The sequence below is a fragment of the Apis cerana genome, linkage group LG9 (assembly GCF_029169275.1).
Source record: "Apis cerana isolate GH-2021 linkage group LG9, AcerK_1.0, whole genome shotgun sequence".
In the NCBI taxonomy this organism is placed as follows: Eukaryota; Metazoa; Arthropoda; class Insecta; order Hymenoptera; family Apidae; genus Apis; species Apis cerana.
In genome coordinates, this window is record NC_083860.1 from 8,337,494 (window position 1) to 8,358,545 (window position 21,052).

The following is a 21,052-nucleotide window of genomic DNA, read 5'->3' on the forward strand; positions in this document are numbered from 1 at the left end:
AGTTTGACGAAAAGAAAATATGCAAAGATATTAAACGCAATTTAATTGAAATTAAATTGACAGTGTAAACGTTGGATCGTAGAACGTTGAAGTGAGCTGGATCCAAAATACTTCGCTTGGCTATTTTGAATAGAAATTATTTTGAAATTGAATTTTAAAGAAAGTATAAGGATAAGAATGACAGTCGATCTTTTCGAAAGAAAACAATAGCGTTCGACTTATGAATTTATGGAATAGCGTGTCCCTTTTGGATTTTGAGATAAAAAAAATTTCGCACAAGCATTGCACGTTTCAAAAGGTAAAAAAATTCTTAGCCACTTGTTTTAAGTTTTACAATTCTGATGCGAAACAATAGAATGGAAAGCAATTTTCTCGAAAGCATTCCGGCGAAATTAAATTCATAAAGCGCTTTGTTGTTGAATATTACGTGATATAATTTCTTGAATTCTTATTATAATATATACAGAATGAATTAAAAAAAAAAAAGAAGTAAAATAAAATGAAATAAGAAGCGGAGATAAAATTGAATTTAAGATAAAAAAGAAAATTACGATACGATGATTACGCTGATGTTTAATGTTACGAGAAAATGAGGAATATTCGGTCAATTACGCCAATGGTTCTCACAAATACCGAGGAACAAGACTTTTTTTGCCAATGGAGAAAAAACTGCTCACGTTCTCATGAGCTACACACAGCTGAGTCAGCAGTTTTTTCTCGCTTCTAGTACTCCTGTACGCATTTCCAGGAATTTATATAGGTCACTCGGCCGAACTTCATTCATTTCGATATTTTCACACACGAGGATCTACACGCTGGGATGTAAATCCATATATTCTGTACACGGATCTCAACGAGGACAAAGGCAGAATAGAATAGTCTGCGTGTCAAGATTATCATGTGATAATCAAATATGACAAAGATTTCTTTCAATCTTAATTATTGCGAAACGCAATATGAAGATAAAAAGAAAGAATATTAATCGAAATTACAAGAAACACGTAGAAACGAAAAAAAAAAAAATTAATTCACATCGATAACGAATAAAATGATCGCCCATTCAAATACTGAGTAAATATGGCGATATGGCTTGAAAATTCATTTATCTATATATCAGTGGGCAAGTTATTAGAAAAAAAAAATTAAAAATAAATATACTTAACACTTTAATAAATCTCCGTATAACAATCGTAAAAGTAAATCTTATTACTCGTTTTTGATCAGGATATTAAGAACCAAACATTCTCCCACGACGACATCTTGGAAATCCAAAAATTTTGTATTGACTGTTACGTATGGATAAGTTACTGTCCCTTTTATGGTCACAGGTATCGTGCATCCGTGCGACACCTAAAATTAATTTTTAATTTAGATCAAATTTGAGATGGCTGAGAATGTACGTCTTCTTACTTCAATGTAAATCGTGTACTTCACGTTCGTGCTCTTCTCGGAGAATTTCTCTTGGGTTGGATACCAAGTCACTTGTAAAACTGCGTAATCTCCGACCGGCACATTCGTGTTTTTCATTAACTGCACCACGATACCGCGTTTCCCGAGGTAGTCTCTTTTTCCCATCGTTTTCATTCTCATGTTCACGATCCATGGCCCGTAATTAATTATATTGGCCGAATAATGAGCGATGCGTTCGATGATCACGTAATTCATATCTGGGAACGAGATAAACGTATTCTAACTAATACTTATCTAGTTAAGTATTAAAGGAAATCTCTATGGATAATTGTTTGCTTTTGAAACGAGATATATGTATATATGCATTCTCGGTCAAAATGGCGTACGCTGAAGGAATTATAATGCGATTTTTATATCCGCACGCAGAATTAATTCCAATTCAATTTTTCTATATAAACTTGTGATAACGTAACAGCAATAAAAGATGTTTAATATCTTTTGTGATTGAATATCACAAAATGAAAAGAGACACAAAGGTCTGTATATTCATTGTACTTATTTTTAATTTTCTTTCCTCAACTTCGCAATAAATCTTTGCTTTTTTTTTTAGATATAGAAATATTCCTAAAAATTTATCGAAAAATCCCTGGCAATTGTCGCTTTTTTTCTTTATTTTTTGTCTAAGAGCGTACGTTTAAAATTTTCCAATCGCATAACGTATCGGATAGAATAATCCAAATGTGCACAATTACGTTCAATAAGATAAAAAGAAAAGAGAAAAAGAGATTAAGAGGAGGAAAATGTACCGATAATATACTCGCATGAAAAAAGTTGGGGGATCGGCTCCTTCTTTTGAATCGTAGCATGCTGCATTAAGATGTATGAATTTTCATCGATGAACTTCTTTGCGCACAATCTTTCCACAGCCATGTCGATGTCCATAATTCGTGGAAACGTCTCCTTGTGCGAGATAACGCACCAATCCTCGGCTCGAATGAAACAGATGTATATACATATATCGAATATAAAAGAACGAAACGAGTGACGTAAAAAAAAAACACTCCAGAGTCGATTGAGTAATTCTCTCAATCATTTTATTCGCGATAAAACATTTGACCACGATAAACCTCAACGATTCTTTATTATAAAGTTGTACTCATCCTTTTCCTTGGATGATGAACGCGATTATTTAAACTTACCGGCTAGTATGTCCATGTCCGTTTCGAATAAATCGTTTTTCTTCTCGGCAACCACTTTCTCCACTGTCTGTGCGACGTGTAATTTGATTAATGTTTCTGCCAACATTTCGGAAAATTGTCAAATTTCTTACGTCATCCGCGAGATCTTCCGTCAGTGATTGTATTGCTGAATATTCCAACTCGATGGAATGGTGCTGGTGCAATTTTCCTTTAGGAATGCACAGATAGACTTGAGGGAAAACTCCGTAAGCGACTATTTTGATTATGATCGGCATTAAGTGAGCAATCTGAATGGAAACGGTATAAGAATATAAATATTCAGAACCGTAAAAAAAGAATATCCTCTCAGAAATTAATAATAAAGTTGAAATTTTTGGCAATAAAATTTGGCAACAGGAGAATATAATTGAAGAGGAGATAAAGTTTTTCTCAGATTGTTTAAATCGTTTATCATCGATCGAAATTTTCAACTATGATAATCAAAGTGTTAAAAATTATCGTTTTATATAAATTCTTAAACTTTCATATTTTCGGATATAAATTTTATTCAATTATTGCAATTGTAAAATTTATTTTGCATACTTGATAGAATATAGAAAAAAATATAATATTTTACGAAAATGTATAATCTTTGCAACGTATCGCAGAAATTATTTAAATTGTTTACCTCCAATTGGAAATAATGATCGATACGACCAAGCGTCATCGCTACATGATCCACTTGAAATTGCACGCACGATTCAGGATTCACACAGCCGCTCACCGGTTCGATCTTTAACGGATGTAAATTGAAACGATTGAACTCCTCGTCGAAGAACTTTACAGCATCTTTTATCTCGAATTCGAACGCTATCGTGCAGATATTTTTCAAAGTGATACATTTACGTTGGCGTTGCAGAAACAACTAGATATATAAAAAAAATATATTCGAACTTATTTAATAAATTTACATTTACATTTTCGAGTCGAATATTAAGTATGGGATACTTGTTGGCCAAAATCGATGACATCGTTGTCGATATCGTATCGAACATTATCCGCCCGAGCGAATATATGAACATTCTCGGTCGGGCCCCGTAAAATCTGGCAGACGGCGGTAGCTTTTATTTGAAGCCATTCGAAGCCATGAAATCCTACGTGAACTCGTTGCACGGAATACGGAAGCACTGTTCCCTCGTTTGGAATAATCTGCAAAACCTGAAAGTATATATTTTTACGGATGGATTTTCGTGCATGACGATAAAACGAATCGTTACATTTCTTTATGGAATAATAAATATATTCGAAAGAAAATCTTTTAAGGAAGGATTTTTCTCGCTACATATGCATCTCCATCTCGTTTCTATTAACCTCGTTGATGTAATCGATTCGTGGAGGATCGTCACTCATATTTTGTAACACGATCAGATCATCGTCCTTCTCGAAATGTTCCTCGACAATTTCCAATAGAAATTGTCTAATTTCTCGTCTGAATTCTGGATAGTTATTTCTCTCGGGATTCCCATCCGTCGTTTCTTGTTTCTCTGAAACGGGGGCTGGAAAAGAAGAATATCTCGTGATTAACGCGGCCAAGTGTTAAGAAAGCGTTGATCTTCGTACAATTTACTGGTGGCGCTATCGATTGTTCGTTTCCACTTTCGTTTTGCCTGTCGCTTATGCAAGGCTCTTCGCCCGTCTCGGTTGCCACGAAGATGTCCTTTTTCGACTCTAATTGCTCCTGCGACGGGCACCCAGGGCATTCCTTCGAACAATTCAGATAGGCACAGTTTCTTAAGAAGTGAAGAATTCTATGGGTGGAAAATTGAACGATAGCTCACCAGTTTGACGGGCGTATCGCGTTTTATATCGATGGAATTTTCGAGCCACAGGAATTTATATATAACCGATACGGGCCCGTTATTAGTTAACGTCAATATCTTCTCGGCGCTGCAACCCAACTCGCAGTTAATTATAAAATCGTTCGGCTCTATGAGAATGTTTGGATAATTCACGTAACCCTTGCATATTATTTTATCCTGGAAGATGGATATTTTTCCTCGAATTCTAATTTAAAATTCCATTGGCATCGATCGAATCAACTTTAAAAAAAGTAAAATTTACACGATTAGGATGTTCCCGATACTCGAACAGAAGCACCTCCTCGTAACTTTTCGAATAATAATTCTTGTTGTTTGTGTCGAAGGAGAAGAAAACGGTAATTTTCGTGGAAATTTTATCGACCAGAACAAGTTTCATCGTTTGAACGTGTTTTTTCTTAGATGTTACCAAATGAAACGGCTCTTTTATCGAAAGATGCACATTCAGATCCAGATTCGACTGATTGGTCACGAGCAATTCATCTAGGACACGCGAATAATCAATGTTATAGAAAAATTCCGTAACGAGGTCTGACAATTAATTCAGTTCCAATCTTGTCTGCTTGTCTTAAAAACGAACGTTATTTCGTTGAACGAATATCGCTCGAATCGATAATAATTAATTTACCACGAATTCGATCGTCAAACCTCGTCCCCCCCTCATATTATTCCAATTAAAAACCTGTTTGCTGCAACTTGTCTTCAGTGGGGCACCTGTCCACGCGAAATTCTAGCATCTTTTTATTGAACACAATATATGGTTCCGTCAATGTAATCGTGAAAGACGACGTGTCGATCAATTCCCTTTTCCCTGCGTCTTGTAACTGGCCGAAGACATACCATTTTTCCACCACGTGCTCGTTCCTAGTAGGGCGACGCGTTATTGATACTCGAATAGCGAGAAAATTGCGAATAGTTATTTCAACAAATGTACTCACACCTCCCAGAATAATCGACAATTGACTTCTCTCGTTTCTCCGGCGGGTATGTGAACGATCTGAGGCTCCACTTTGAATTTGCTACTGTTTTCAGAGGAATCTATTCAGCGTTAGAATAACGTAAACAGTTGAGAAACGTTCGTGCTTACCTTTTCGTCGTCAACAATTGGCCACGCCGGAAACGTATATCTGGCTCGTTTATAAATATCATTTGATACTCCACGGTGCCTCGATTCATCAGCGTTATCGTGCGATTTATATGATGATGACTGCACCAATAACAACGATTTGAATATAATATAATTAATATAAGAAGCTCTCGTACGAGCCTCTTCACATTCTAAACTCGCGTTCGAAATTGCGTTAAATGGTGAACAATCGTGCCGTGTGAATCGAGTCAATGAAATTAATTTCACTTTTATTTTAATTTAAATAGTGGCGCAAGTTAAAGCCGATTCGTTTCTTAAACATTAATTTTCAAGCACGAATTACGCCACTATCTATTCTCGACGATGCTTCGTGATTCCTTATTATTAATTCAGATTGCGAGAGGATCTGAATGTATGACGAAATTCGTTCGACGAATGTTAATAGGATTGAAACCTGAAAAGTAGGCCCCAGTCGAAGACAGGGAAGATCTGCGGCGTGAAAATCACGCTGCATCCGTATCCGATCACTTTCACGTCCACGTGGATCGTCCTGCTGTCGATCACGGATAACATGATCCTCTCTTTGTACACACCACCGTTCACCAGGAACACTTTGATGGTAATCGTTTTCGACTCGTGAGGCAACAGATCACCAAACTCTGGTTCCATGATCCACGACGAGTTCTCCTGATTCTTTAACGAAGAAGAAGAAGAAGAATCAACGATACTCCTCGAATTATATTAACGAATAACCGTTTGCGCTCCAGCCCGAATTCACACGATTTTTACGTTCGATGAATTTCTTAAGTTAAAATGATTTCACACACGAATTAATCTATAAAACTTTTATATTTTAATATTTTCTATATATTTACGTATAAAGAAAGGAAATTTGGTGGATATTAAAATTTATATCGTTGTTTTGTGTGATATTTTAATAATAAAGTGATCAGCAAGATGCATCTTCGGTTTGTCAGGTATCGCGATAAAGTGTTGTTTCGTGTCTTTCTTATTTCATTGAGAGCAAACGTTACAATAATAATAACGTGCTTTCACCGTCTATTATTCTTATTTTTCATCTTCTTATAATCGTCAATTTTTTAACGAATAGAAATAATTTCGTTATTCAATAACGAAAAATCAAACTCATCTTCGCTCAAACTAATTTCATTTTATCGTATTCCGTGTTTAAAACTCGAAAACTTTGAAAATGATATTCCCACGATTATTAAACTAACGCTGAAAATATTCGATCCACGATCAGAGTTTAATTTGAATATAAAAAAAATCTATTTTTTTATTAATTTATTAAAATTTATATATCTAAATTAAATTTATTTTTAAAAAACTAGATATAAATAAGTTCGAGTAATATTTAATTTCTAAATCTATATTTATAATTTTAACAAAAAAAATTATATAAATTTAGCTCTCTTATTTTCGAGATATTTAAAATTTAGAAAGAAATGTTAATCAATGCTGATGCAAAATTATAATCCTACTTTTTATTACTTTGTAAATTTTCATTCGCATTACTTTTTATTATAAATAAGAAAAATTATTTCAAAATTATTATTAATTTGACTGAAAATTTTTTCTAAACCTTTAAAAATACTATAATTTTAAATTTCAAAAAAAAAATTTAACATATTAATTTGATATTTAAAAAAAACCATATATTACGATATATTATTCTTATAAAATTATACGTGGATAGCCTAGAAATTTGTTCACGAAGCGATATCTCAAAAGAACCGAACGTAAACAAATATTGTCGCCGAATTCGAATTACCGCATCGGAGCGCAAAGGGATAATCGAGCCGCGGCGACGAGTGAAAAGAAATACCTCTCTGGCGAATTGAGTGGGGATAGGTGAATCGTTGATCAGCTCGAAATCCATCTTCTTCTCCTCGAGAACTTTCACCCTGCCGAAGTCCAGGCTGCTTGGATCCGTCGAGACGACAGCCCCCTGCCCGGTGCACGTTATCCTCACGTACGATAATGGAAACGTCTCTCCCATTACGAACATACTGATCGAACAACATACACTTGTATCGGTGTATATGATTTAAAATAATCGAACGAATCATTTTTTTTTTCCTTTTTACTTTAACGTGAGTGTGTAAATGCCTAAATCCTTCATCATAATAGTGACATCGATTGTACTCGACTTATGAGATTTCACGTATCCTTGATACTTGGAGAACGAGCATATCATAGTTACGTCCTCCGTGACCTGAATCGGGGAAAAAGAAAATCCAATTTTCGTACACTCGATCTTTATAACGCGTCCGAGGCCGCAATATCAGGCAGATTCCTCGTATAACCGTGGCGTAGTGAATTTTACCATGAACGATACGAAAGAGTCTTAAGAAGAGTCTTTTCTTTCTCCCCCTCCATCAATTACGGATTTTTTACGCGGCCTCGAACAACGGCCTCGTTGTTAATAGTTTACTTGTTCCTGTATGAAGTAAAAGTATCCGTCTATGTCCGAATTGTTGGTAATGTCGATGGATCTCGAATAGGGATAATTGAGGAAGCAGAATCGGACCGTGATGTCCTGGGGAACGATCGTCAATGGGGTCACTTTGCCGCAGAACGTGATCGGCAAGAGGACGGGGTGCGAGCCGGAGTCCCACATGTCGACTTGAATCATCGTGTGACCGACGCGCGCGATATTAGCCGTGTAAATCACCTGCGGCGTTAGTTTTCGAACAGCGATTCGAAAGACTGCGAGGGGAAAAGGGAGAGAGAAGGAGAGAGAGGGGAGGGGGAAGGATCGTAGGTACCTTGATTCTCATGGAATCGTTGGAAGCTACAACCCCTTCCTCGGGCGAGACCTCGAATTCTCGGGGGTTGCTCGGGAAGGACGGCTTCGTTTGACTTCTCGCGAAATCTTCGTGCGTCAGTGCCATTTCGTCCCCGTCGTTCAGCACGGTTAAGGTGAAGGCAACCGGTATCAGGGCTAGATTGTGCAAATATACGTCTTGCCTCGTACTGAAACCTGAGAATAATCGCTCGATTATTCCTTTTTGAGCAACGAAACATTCAAGAGTTTCGTGTTCGACCAAGATTTTCGACGAAATCTTCTTCCAAAATTCGACTCTAATTCGAAGATGATCTCACGTACCGAGGGCAGTCGTCCCGAAATCGAGGCTCTCCTTGTCGAAGTGCAAAGTCGGGCATATGATGCAACCCCTGCAAAAGAGGTGACGCATCGTAAAAAGGGGTGTCTCGTGGCCCTCCCTTCCCCCATCCATCGATCTCGTGCAACGTACTTGATATGCAAGCTGAGCACCTCGAGGGTCTCTTTCACCACGAAATCGACCCTCTCCACGAAATCACCCTTATGATTCGAGGAAAACGACAAATTGAAGGATTTGAGCTCCTCCGGCTTGAGCGTGAGGCTGGGGGGTGTCACGTTGATCGTGCCACCGAAATCGGTTCGCTTTTCCTTGTAAATCAGCGTCCCGCAAATGTGCCCTTTGTTCCCCGCTATTATCTGGAACAATGGAAAAGGGGGAAGCCCGTTAATAAACAATATCCGCTTTGATTCGCGGTTTTTGGGGTGAAATTAATTATACGAAATGAAAGAATCGCTACGAAATCTGTGTATAGAAGATGTAACCGGATGGATTTGTACCTCGTAATTGTGCACGGAACACATGTAGATGTTGTTCAAATCGATCGTGAGAACGTTCAACTGTAAAATCGGCCCTTTCCCTGTTCCATAAAGACTGAAGAAAGAATATTATTTGGCGTGAAAACTGTGTCGTTTTACAGGGAAGGAGGAATTTTGTAATTTTTCTTACGTAATTGGTATCCTTTCTTCGCGACCAGTTACCTCTAGATAAGCGGTGCTCGTTATTTCACCGATCTCCACCGCGCGAAAGTAGACTGTCACCTCGATGGACGATTGCGGCCAAATTTCTGCCTCCTAGGGTGAAAGAAAAAACTCTTTCCAATCCATTCGAATTGAACGATGAAGATACTGTGATTTAAGTCGGGATTAATTCTACTCCTGAAATCGAAATATACTCACTATGGGTGAGAGAATGAAAAACATGTTTTTATACTCGAACGTTTCTTTCACCAGCGACTCGAGCTGATCCGTGTAGATACGTTGATAAATCAGTTTATGGATATCAGGTGTACACACGGTGTAATAATCGAGGTTGACGCAACGGGGGAGCTCGTTCTCGTAAATCAATTGGAACAATTTGTGGTAACTGCGATCGTTGATTATATTTTTTCATTCGAACAACGAAGAATCGTGTGTTTCGTCTCACTCACTGTTCTTTTCGCTCGTTGTCCGCCTCGACGCTCTCGAAAAGCATCCACTTATACTTGACGATGTAATTGCTTCTGTTGTGGATCAACAGGGTCTTGCTCCTCGACAGGCCCAAGAACGTCTCCTCCAATCTGATGGAGCCCCTGTCGATTCGAACGTGACAATTTTCGGCCGAACTCTGCAGATCGATGCGCAACTTTTCACCTGGAAGAGACACAACGTTATCGATTCTCGGCCTCCGATCCCTATTAACATGTACCGGTGTCGTATTCGAGGAACAGGTTCGCCTCGAAATCTCCAGCCTTGTTTGACAGAAAGTGTACGATAAATTGAAGCGATTCCTCCTCTTCTATTCTCCCCTTCGACGGCTCGATCCAAAAGCAAGGGCTGCAATTTTATGCGATCGTTGTTATCGTTGTTGAGATTTTTCTTTCTTTTGAGTGAAAACGAAACTCACTTGTCGGTATAAAGGGTGAAAGCAGCTGGGACAGTCCCCACATTGCGCACAAATATCGTTTTCAAAGAGGGGATCTTGGTCGCTGTAGCCGGTACCTCGATACGATCGGGAAAATCCAAGATCCCTCTCGAATTGATCGCTAAATCGTAATCGTTAATTTAATCTCTTCTAATTTTTTTCTTCTAATATCTAATTCAAAATTTTCAATCGATATATATATATATATATATATCTCACCTACGACCGGTATGATCACGTCTCCTATATCTGTCGCGAATTTTAACTGATAATGATAATCTTCCTTTCTCTCGGGCATGAATTTCACTCTGTAAGTAACGGAGAGACCAGGCGCGAGCATCGTCGAGAAATTGTTACCACAAAAGTCCACGGCGAAGAAAGGATTGATCTCGTAGATGTTTTTCACGTATCTCGATACCTTTTTTTTTTTTTTTACGTAACTTTATAATTTCATTGGGAAGAAAAGTGGATCGCGTCTGTTCGAGTCGAATTACCGACGTCACGTTTCGAATCGTCACCATCACGCTCAAGTACACGCCAGGGGTGAATTGTTGAAATACGACGATGACGGGGCTGATGTGGAAGTGGTAATGCTCTCCATTGATGCAGAAGGGTAATCTGAGCTTGTGCCTCCATTTTATAACGTATTGCGTCCTCTCCTCGGTCGTCATTAACATTTGTTTCACGTATTCCGATGGACGGCCAATGATCTGTTGATGGACACGATAGAACGATCGGGATAATTACGAATAATCGCGGGAGCAAAATTTTTTCCAACCTCCTCTTTGTCCTCCTCTTTCGTGTAGTATTTATTTAAATCGCGTAAAAAACAATTAATGATCTGCGTCATATTAAATTCATGGAGATGATCTATTATTTTCTTCTTCATTTCCTCCTCCATTCCTTCTTTGGTCTTCTTCTCCATTTTGCCCCCGATATAAAACGATTTAAAATCTTTCTCTCATTCGATGATATTTTAAAAAATTCGCGTATGTCGATAAGCAATTAACCTCTCCAACTTCAGACAAGTATCGATTATCGAAATTGAAACATCATCCCCCTACCTCGATTATCTTCCACTACGTTCAAAGACAAATTTCACAATTGAGTTTTTTAATTAAAGTTTAAACTCGATTAGGGAAAGCGGCAAATCACGCCACCACTTGATGTTCCAATCTAATATCGCTGATAATATATATGATGTATATATATATATATATATGTCGCTTTGGCTCTTTCGGATTTAATCCAAAATTAGTCAAAGTTTATCCAGTTTCGGGAGTTCTTGAACTTTGCTAATCGTTCCAAACTCTTAATCAAATTAAAAATTCACTTTCTATTCGTTAGATGTAACGGGGAACGTGTATGTAAATTCATGTACGCAAAATATTTTCTTTTTTGAAAACAACAATCTCGTAATTCGTAATTTCATTCTTAACCGTTTATGAAAAAAATATACAATATTGGAACACAACATTTGTTCTTATAAAAAAAAGTTCATTTCTAACAATTGCAAATTGTTGTATGTTATCTGTTTAAAAAAAAAGTAAATATCTTTATCTTTGACAGTGAACGTAATTAATAATTTGATATGATAATCTTCCTTTATAAAAACGATCTATATATCTATCGTAATTTCACTCTTAACCCTTTATGAAAAAAATATACAACATTTGGAATACCATATTTCCTTATATTTCCGGAGAAAAAGTTCATTTTTAACATGCAAATTATTATTATACGTTTATCTTTTTAAAAAAGGTAAATATACAATCTTTATCTTTGACAATGAACGTAATTAACAATTTGAAATTTATACGACAATTTTCCTTTATACGTTTCATAAAAAAAAAAACAATTTTCAAAAAATTCTCAAGAACCAATGGATAATAATTAATCAATAGCACGGATAAGGGCAGTTGGAGGTCGGGACTGTGGAACAGGGTGACGGACAAATTGGCACAGTGGTACAGTATGGGGGACGACAGATATTTGCCAATATTTCCATGCAATATTTGGAACGCAATCGGGCGCTGACAGGGGAGAGGGGAGATTCTGGAGGATAGCCGACCGCCCTGGCGTAATTTCTTAGGCAACATACGGGCGGTGCCCGACACTTGGGTGGCTGAGGGGGTGGTGGATCACAGGGCATTTTCGACGTGGAGCAAGCATCGCACAAGCCTTGATAGCAACATATCCCTGGACAAGGCCCTCGTGGACAGCCGAACGGTGGGCATCTGACGTTGCATATTTCCGGTTCTGGTTGTCTGCAACAATTTTTTTCTTTTTCTTATTTCTTTTTTCTTCGATTCGAGAATAATGTAATTACATCATATCATCACCAATTCCTCCAATTCCTTTCCCTTTGAAGGGAAAGCGAAACAACTTACCTGCATTCGATTTCGTTAAGTATCTGGAGCATCTCGTCCATGTAATTGCGATACCCACAATCCATGTTTTCCAATAATTTTTGAATTGATCCTTTCACGGCGAATTTTATATTATATTAAAGAATTTTCTTTTTTTTTTCTTTTTTTTCGTAAATTTAGAACATTTTTGCTGTCATGTGGGGAAAAGAAAACAAAAGCAGAACAGGGCGTATCGATCGAGTACGTCAACATCGTAATTTCGTTTCCAACGGCGTTGCGTTTTAGAAATTAGGAATTATTAGGAGGAAGAGGGGAGGGAAGAAGGGAAAGTGGAAGGGAGGGGATGAGAGACAAACGTACTTTTGTCGATGGAAGATATTTCATTGGCAGACAGCAATTTCTAGATGAGAGCGAAATTTCGTGGAAACAGAGCGCGAGACAATAGCGCGCCAAGGAAGGAAGGAAGGAAGGAAGGAAGGAATGAAGAAAAGCAGCGATTCTAGCAACGAGGATGTATTTGGCGTTGAAAGGGAACAACTATCCGAGATGAATAGGACGAAATAGGACCTCGTGGACACGTTCGTTATCGTTCCGACTCGACGAGCTCGCGATACTCTTGTTATTATTTTTCTCAAAATATTTCATCGAGACAAAACAAAGATCGATGGTTTTATAAAAAGGGGTTATTAAAAACATTTTATTCTCAAAAATTCATAAAAATCCAAACCACATCCCATTGAAATCGAGCAGAGTCACAGAATATGACTCGTTGATTCAAAGGAGCGGGTTCGCTACAAAATAATTAAAAAATCACATACAAAGACAATAAAAAGTTCTTCTAAAAAAATGCACAAAAGACGTGCCAATCAAAACAAAACTACAAAAGCGAAAAAAATAAAACGATGTAAAAAAAAAAAGAAGAAGAAGAAGAAGTTTGTCAATACATCGACCCGTTCAAAATTTCCATTTCGGCATGATCCGCTACTGATTGGGCATGTAATCCTGTTTCCTGGCCAAATATCTCACACCCCCGATTGTTCTCGACTCGTGAATATCCGGCTGGCTGTAATATATCCTTTGATACGGTATCTTCCCATCCGTCATTTGTCCATGCACTGCCCCGTTATTCATATTTTCGCTGGCGTCACCGCCCGCGTGATCGAAATTCCCCTTGTTCTGCTCTATTCTCTGAGTCGATCCCATATCGCCCTCCCCGTGATTCCTCGCCAAATTTTTCGAATTTTGATAATATTGCTGCATCTGTTGATAATGTTGAGGATAATTCGCGTCGAATCTGTAGGACGTCGAGTTCGTTCGTGGTAACAATTGATTCCTTTCGTTGTAAGATTTGCTCGAGTTCTGCGCAACAGGGAATTGTTGTTGGGAGATCTGGTGCTGGAATTGTTGCAGTTGTTGCTGCTGATCCATGGCCATCGAGCCATTCTCCCTTTCGGCCGGGACGCTGTAACACGTCCTCGGATTGTTCTGCTTCTGCCTGGGATACTCCCTCAAATACTCGTGTTCCATCTTCTTCAAGTTGGATAATCGTTGGGTCGGCGGATTGTTCGGATTCCTAGTGTTCTCCAAACCGTTTGCGGATATTCTTTGAACGGATTGGGGCAACGCCGACGTGATCAAACGTTGCTGGAACTGCGATTCCAACTCGTTGCTCTCTTGCATCCCGTTCAATCTCACTGCCCGTTTCTTAGGAGCCAGATTGGCTATGTACTCCAATCCCTTCCTGATCTCCGCCGATATTCTAAACTCCTCCAGTTGCCTCTTCGCCATCTCCGGCTCCTGCAATCCGTTGTTTCGCCTTTGAGGCCGGATCTCGTTCCTGTATCGGCGTATCTTTAACAAACTGGACGGCTCCGTGGACGGTCTATTTTGATCCTCGTACACGGGCATTTGATCGGATGGTTGAACGTGTTCACGATTCTGTTGTTGGGCAGCAAGAGCCTGATAATATTGCTGATACTGTTGATACTGTTGGGGATTGTAATATTCCTGATGAGGCTGTTGATGAAGATGCTGGTGAGTGTGTTGATAAGGTTGCTGATGATGGGATTGTTGATACTGATGATACTGATGGGGCACGTTTTGTTGTTGATATTTCATCGTCTTTATCGATTCGTTTACGTTACCGGGACCTGAAACAGCATAAGGTCGAGCACTGTTATATTGCCGGGAAGTTCTCTGTTGCTGTTGCCAATTAGCCTGTTGCCGATAATGCTGATAATTTTGCTGATTGATGCCCTGTACGGGAACCTGTTGACGCGACATTTCGTCCATCGCCTGATATTGCTGTTGCGGTTGCTGGTGTTGTTGCTGGTGTTGGTGCTGATGTTGTTGCTGGTGTTGGTGCTGATGTTGTTGCTGTTGGTGCTGCTGCTGTTGTTGTACTTGTTGCTGTTGCATCAACTCCATTTCGTGAGATTCCCGCTCCTTTCTTCGTTGCTCTTGCATTCTCTCTATTTCCAGATAAGATAATCTCGGAGGTGTTAAATGAATCATCCATTCGGGCTTCTCGTCTTGCTGCTTCCTCTTCCGAGTCACCACCACGGGCTTCATCTCCTCCAACATGTTGTCCTGCTGCTCCAGATACTCCAAATGCTTTCGTTGCTCGTTCAACAACGTTTCGAATTGCCTCTTCATTATGTCTATCGGCACCCTTTGCTGCTTCATCGTGGCCAATAATTTTTCTTGGTCACGTATCATCCCATGCGTGAACTTCAACCCCCTTTTCCTCCCGTGCTGACCTTGTATTCTCTCCGGATTGTTCTCCAAATGTTGCTGCTGAATCGGAATGATCTGTTGTTGTCCGGGATTCATCTGCTGATTATATCCCGCTTGATTGTAGACCATCGCGTTCTGGTGTCCCTGCATCATCGGATTTCTGTATAGCTGTTGTTGAAACGGTATCTGTTGCGCTTGCATTTGCTGCATCTGTTGAGGCTGCATTTGTTGTTGATACGCGATTGCATCCGGTTGATATTGGGCCATGAACTGCTGCTGCTGCTGTTGTTGTTGCTGTTGCTGTTGATTCTGCGGCCTGTACAACGTCTGATTCCCGTTCACCACGTCGACGTTGTAAGATTTCAACTGCGCCTTGACGCTGGAATACTCGGCCAACTGATTACTATTATTATTGTTGTTGTTCCCGTTATTATTGTTATTCCTGTACAATCCATTGGCAGCGTTAACGATGTTGTGATCCTGTACTGGGTAATTCAGTTGCATCGATCCCATCATTCTCAGATTTCTCATCTGAGTCGCGGTCGCGTCCTGGGGTGAAGTCATCCCGCTGTAATTGGGAGGCGCCGTCTGGCATCTTTGATTCCTCATCATTTGCATCTGATAGTTCATCGCCCTTTGCTGCATCTGCTGTTGCTGCGCCATATTCTGTTGCATCTGCTGATAAAGTTGCTGCGGATTCTGCACGCTCTGCGGATTCTGCGGAGGGTTCTGAGGGTTTTGAAGATTCGCGCACGTTACAACGTGATTATAACCGTGCGGATTGTTAACGTTTGCCTGGTTGGCCAACACGGCGAATTGATTCATCGCCACCGAACCGTCGCCAGGAAACTGGGGATTGAGCTGCTGTTGTTGCCCCTGCTGTTGCCTGTTGTTCATCACCAGTTGCCTGTAAAGCGCCGCATTTCGACCTCCCACAGGTTGTCTCTCGTACGTATCGTCCTCCACGCTCGGCGAGCTCTTCTCGGTCTTCACGTTCGCTTGCTCCCCCATTTGCTCGGAAGCGTTTCCGCCGCCCTGCTGAGTTGTCGCCGCTCCACGATTTTCCGGATTCGCGGGAATCGATTGAGCGTTCTTCTGGGGAGAATATTCTCGGCCGCTGTGTGGCACGTGAGGACGATGAGACTGAAGGTTCGGAACTTGTTGCGACAACATAGCGCTCTCCGAGTGCGGATTCACGTGACCGATCTGATGCACTACCTGCCGAGGTGTGACCTGTTGCTGGCTCATTGTGTGCATATTCTGAAACGATTAATTTGTTAACTTTAACGTACTGTTCTCGAAAGTGTCTTCTATCTTTTCGAATAATATTAAGTAGATTAATCGAATTTAACAAGATGACTCGTTTCGAGCCAACGTTTCATTTCGTAAATTATATTTTTTCAAAGAGTTAAGAATTTTCGATTGTCGACAAATTATTAATTTGTTAACTTTAACGCGCTCGAAAATGCGTTCTCTGAACGATATTCGTAGTATAGAATCTTTAATTGGAATCGATTTTTCCGAATATCATTAAATAAATTAATTTAATATATATAAAGGCATAACGTTCGTTTCTTGTTTTAAGATGTTGCAAGTAAATTACATTTGTTCAACAAGTTAATCAGAATTCTCGATTGTTTCAAATTACATTATGTGTACATTCTGAAACGATTAATTTGTTTAACTTTAACATACTCGACTCGTAACTTTTATTGTTCTCGAAAATCTGTTTTATGAATGATATTCGTAGTGTAGTGTAGTATAGAATCTTTAATTCATATCGTATGTTGATCTTTGCGAATGTAAGTAAATTAATATATATACATTACATAGAGAGAAAGAGAGAGAATGATAACATTCGAATTTTTGCTTGTCTCAAATTACTTCCTATAAACAGACGATATAATAATAAACATTGTCACATACGCGTATGTTTATATTTTGAAATTGGATTCCCCTTCTTAATTTCATTCCATTCATTTTGGAATCGTAGCTCGAAACGAACGTTTAATGTCTGCTTTAACTTTTAGATTTCGTTCGAAAGAAACGAGATGTGCGCGACGTTTTGCCTCGAACGAGTTAAAAGTGGAAAAAGTTGTTTGCCTGTTCGTCTTCCAAGAAAGAAAGAAAGAAAGAAAGAAAGAGAGGGACGAAAAATAAAGAGTGAAAGAAAAAAAACGATTTACTTGCGGCTGATGTTGGTGATACTGGTGCTGATGCAAATGCTGAGCGACAACCGTGGCGTCACCTTGGCCACTGTCGCGATTTCTCTCCGGACTCTTGGACACGTACAAGATTCCAGATTCATTGGGATCTTGTTGAGCGATCAAAGCGCCCATCGGCTCGGGACAGAAGGACGGAGGTGTTTCCAACTTTTTGATTTTCTCTATGGGGAAGTATTTCAGCCTCGGGGAACATGACGATTTGACATCCTTGTTTCTATCCTGGGAACTGAATCGTGTCTTCGGCATGGAAACGTCCACGGATTTGTTGACCGGCGTATTAACAGCCGGCTCGGCTAGATTGTGCGTAGACGACACTCTCTCGGCTCGTTGAACATTTTGCTGGACGTCGTTCGCCTTCCCGTGTAAGTTGCCGGTGCTCGGTCGCCTGGACGTTCCTCTCTGTCTGCTTTTGTCCGCTGAAGTTTTCCTGCGCGAGAAAATATCGCAACCGCGTTACGGGCAAACCGAACGAAGGATAACCCCCCTTGATCAGCCCCCCTATCCAACCAGATCCATCGTGCATCGTGGGGAATCGAAGGGAATAAGTTTGGTGAGTCGATGAAAAGTTGTACCTTTTGTTCATTTTCGTTCGGAATTTTGTCCAGAGTTTTTTTAGGAATGTTTAGTGAAGCATCGTCTAGAATAGGCCGAATAACTTTCTAGCTCGGATTTCACATCACCGCCAGAAGAAACAGAAAACTCTGACAGCTAGATTTTTCAAGGTTTGAAGGTTTGGCCTCCGTTGCCATGGAGACACGTTTCGAATTTTAAAATTTCTATCTGTCTATATCCATCTATCCTATCCGACAGATACACGAGCCGCATCGACCAATTTCTTTTATCGAAGAAGAAGACTCATTCCACGAAATATTTGGCCGAGTTTAAATTGATCCGAAATTTATCGAAATCGAGGGATGGGAAAAAGGCAGTGTGAACGAAAGATGATATTGGACGAGTATTTGGTAATAAATCGACACAGGTATACTTTTGCTATTTTTATTACGTATCATGTACAAAAAGAAGCACACAGAATACGTGATAGTATTATTTTTTTCCGTTTTATTTGAGGTTGATAAACTCTGAGATAACTTCAAAATTTTCACCTCGAACGTGATACGACAAAATCAGTCATTCCGTTGTCGCAACCGTACCAAAACCTTGACAACGTGACTTGATTCATAAAAAAAAAAAATCACAGTAAAAAATGAATGGTACCTGTTTTCTATTGCGATCAACGTGATCAAATACTGAAGTACATCGTACTCACGTTCGTCCACTTAAGAATGATGATATGATGGGATACGAATAGATCGATAATATTTATCGATAAGCATCGATTCTTTTCCACGTAGTTCTTTCACGTTGCATCACGTTGCACTTATCTAGGGAGGAAAATACATGCCGATGCAACGTAAACGCGGAACTCGCGTGGAAATAGCGGGCATTCGATTAAAATTATCTGAAATTGAAAAAATAGCGATGACTTTCTCCAATAAAATTCCTCGTCTATGATTTCTCCATTTTGATTTCGCGTCGTTTTTTCGATAATAAGGCCGCGGTGGTTTAAATCGATTAATTCTCTGGATTATTCGATGCGATTTTTTTTAATTCTCTTCTCTACGACGATTTCAGGGTAAAATTAGGTTTCTCTAATTGGAAAGCGATTTGATTAAAAAACTCAATGAACGAAATTGGAATCATCGTGCTTCTTTCGCCGCAACTTTCGGTATCCAGTAGCCAGATGGATGTTTTTATAATGAACAGACACATCCCGTTCCTCGTTGATCAATATTTCTTCGATCCGATTATCTTCATTATCTTATCGCGACAGAATTTTCCTCGATAAATCTCGGATATCTTTTCCTGAAAATAATAAAGTAAAACTTGATATATCCGATAATTTTACTCTACATATTACGTTATCGTTACAATAATTCACCTTCTTTCCCTATATAAAAATTCGATATCACGCTTCTGTCGATGATTCTCGTTAGATTCCACGAGTCTGGTCCTCGAATCCTTTGAAAGAAACTATTTGAACTCCTTGCTCCTTGGTGTTAACAGGAGTGCGACACTGTGCCCAATGAAAATCGCGTTAATTACATGTAAAAAACACATACACATTTTGCTCTTGGAGGATATTTATGGGGAAACTAACTGCAAATCGTACGACAAGGAGAACAGGGGGGCGGTGTTGGCGGTGGACACGGCATACAGGGGACTATCTTCTTGGTACAAACGAAAGCTACGCTTGGAGGCGGTGGTGGACAGGGGGGTGGGGGTGGCGCACACGCAACGACGACCTTTGGCGGGCAAGGAATGGCGCAACAGGGTGGACAAGGCGTACAAGGCCGCAGGTAAACCTAATTTCGAGATAAGTTATCAAGTTAACTCTGTGCTACGTCGACGAACTACGAGCGAAAGGGTTAATAATTTCCGTTCCTCTCAGGAAAGGGGTTTGTTAAGTCTTTCGATGAAATTAAATAATAAATTGTAAATAACGCTTCCACTCGTATCATATCTTTCGAAATATATAGTACTATATATATATATATATATATATTTGAAACTCACTGTTGTTTTAGTTGGTTGAGGGGGGCAACGAGGGGGGCAGGCTGGTCTGCAAACGATAGTGGGTGGAGGACAGGGTGGTGGAGGACAGGATGGCGGAGGACAGGATGGAGGACAGGATGGCGGAGGACAGGATGGTGGAGAGCAGCATGGAGAACAGCAAGAGCGGTAACACGACATATCTCTGGAGTATTCTTTTTTCGCCAAACAAGAAATTGAATTAAATCAATTTTAGAGTCAATATCGAATATCGGATTCGAGCTGTTGGAAGAGCAAAAAAAAGAAAAGAAATGGATTAATTTTATCATGATATTATTCCGTTGGTGTATCAGAAAACGATTGATATAATATTTTCCATTACGATTAAATTATCGCGAGCACGAATGATTTATTAAAATGAAAAAAAAAATTGTTTACTTTCTTCTATTGTTGAGTGTAATTATAGGGAATTATGCCAATATCTCCATTCCATGTCCACGAATTTTAATGTCGTCGATCCCCTGATGTTGGACCAGGCCCAATCTAACGAGAAACGACGACATTAACACGCTTCGGAGTCTGTTTCCGGGGTCACTTGAAATTTTGACGGTGTGCGGATGAAAGGTGGTCACGAAGTGATGAATTTGCTTGTTTTGTTTATTGGTTACCTGGACGATCCGATCTTCCTCTTTTCAATCAGTCATTTCATTTTTTTTTCTCAGACGGGAGAACAGCGTGGGAAAACATGGCCGTTTGATTTTCGCCCCTCATAAGGATAAATTTCATATTTTTTTTTTTTGCTTTTTTCTATCCGAAGAGAGAAGATTAATTAATCGAATTAATTAGAGCAACGT

The 21,052-nt window shown here is 39.4% G+C and overlaps 5 protein-coding genes across 5 annotated transcripts; all 5 read right to left on the bottom strand.

Annotated features, from left to right (window-relative positions):
* Positions 1–1,152: 1,152 nt before the first annotated feature.
* On the bottom strand, positions 1,153–9,167 carry LOC107993711 (hydrocephalus-inducing protein homolog). The gene is made up of 16 exons (XM_062079092.1): positions 7,399–9,167; positions 6,007–6,245; positions 5,553–5,672; positions 5,404–5,487; positions 5,148–5,329; positions 4,710–4,948; positions 4,427–4,624; positions 4,209–4,350; positions 3,960–4,144; positions 3,597–3,806; positions 3,277–3,513; positions 2,741–2,896; positions 2,610–2,676; positions 2,217–2,399; positions 1,411–1,667; positions 1,153–1,350 (listed from the first exon to the last, which is right to left on the bottom strand). Exons 1-16 carry the CDS (start codon positions 7,579–7,581, stop codon positions 1,207–1,209), a joined length of 2,826 nt encoding a protein of 941 aa, XP_061935076.1. The 5' UTR covers positions 7,582–9,167; the 3' UTR covers positions 1,153–1,206.
* On the bottom strand, positions 7,657–11,243 carry LOC133666681 (hydrocephalus-inducing protein homolog). The gene is made up of 14 exons (XM_062079478.1): positions 11,097–11,243; positions 10,813–11,028; positions 10,538–10,736; positions 10,301–10,439; positions 10,103–10,230; positions 9,846–10,047; positions 9,595–9,781; positions 9,365–9,489; positions 9,196–9,289; positions 8,831–9,054; positions 8,683–8,750; positions 8,342–8,556; positions 8,008–8,247; positions 7,657–7,788 (listed from the first exon to the last, which is right to left on the bottom strand). Exons 1-14 carry the CDS (start codon positions 11,241–11,243, stop codon positions 7,657–7,659), a joined length of 2,316 nt encoding a protein of 771 aa, XP_061935462.1.
* A 687-nt stretch (positions 11,244–11,930) lies between these two features.
* LOC107992580 (keratin-associated protein 16-1-like) lies at positions 11,931–12,846 on the bottom strand. The gene is made up of 2 exons (XM_028664191.2): positions 12,709–12,846; positions 11,931–12,585 (listed from the first exon to the last, which is right to left on the bottom strand). The coding sequence occupies exons 1-2, from the start codon at positions 12,771–12,773 to the stop codon at positions 12,216–12,218; spliced, it is 435 nt and encodes a 144-aa protein (XP_028519992.1). The 5' UTR covers positions 12,774–12,846; the 3' UTR covers positions 11,931–12,215.
* Positions 12,847–13,668: 822 nt separating this feature from the next.
* LOC108004023 (putative uncharacterized protein DDB_G0271606) lies at positions 13,669–18,495 on the bottom strand. Its single transcript, XM_062079421.1, has 2 exons — positions 17,610–18,495; positions 13,669–16,683 (listed from the first exon to the last, which is right to left on the bottom strand). Exons 1-2 carry the CDS (start codon positions 17,892–17,894, stop codon positions 13,669–13,671), a joined length of 3,300 nt encoding a protein of 1,099 aa, XP_061935405.1. The 5' UTR covers positions 17,895–18,495.
* Positions 18,496–18,630: 135 nt separating this feature from the next.
* Positions 18,631–20,399, bottom strand: LOC107992888 (small proline-rich protein 2B-like). The gene is made up of 3 exons (XM_062079423.1): positions 20,223–20,399; positions 19,807–20,011; positions 18,631–19,722 (listed from the first exon to the last, which is right to left on the bottom strand). Exons 1-3 carry the CDS (start codon positions 20,397–20,399, stop codon positions 19,706–19,708), a joined length of 399 nt encoding a protein of 132 aa, XP_061935407.1. The 3' UTR covers positions 18,631–19,705.
* Between the last annotated feature and the right edge of the window lie 653 nt (positions 20,400–21,052).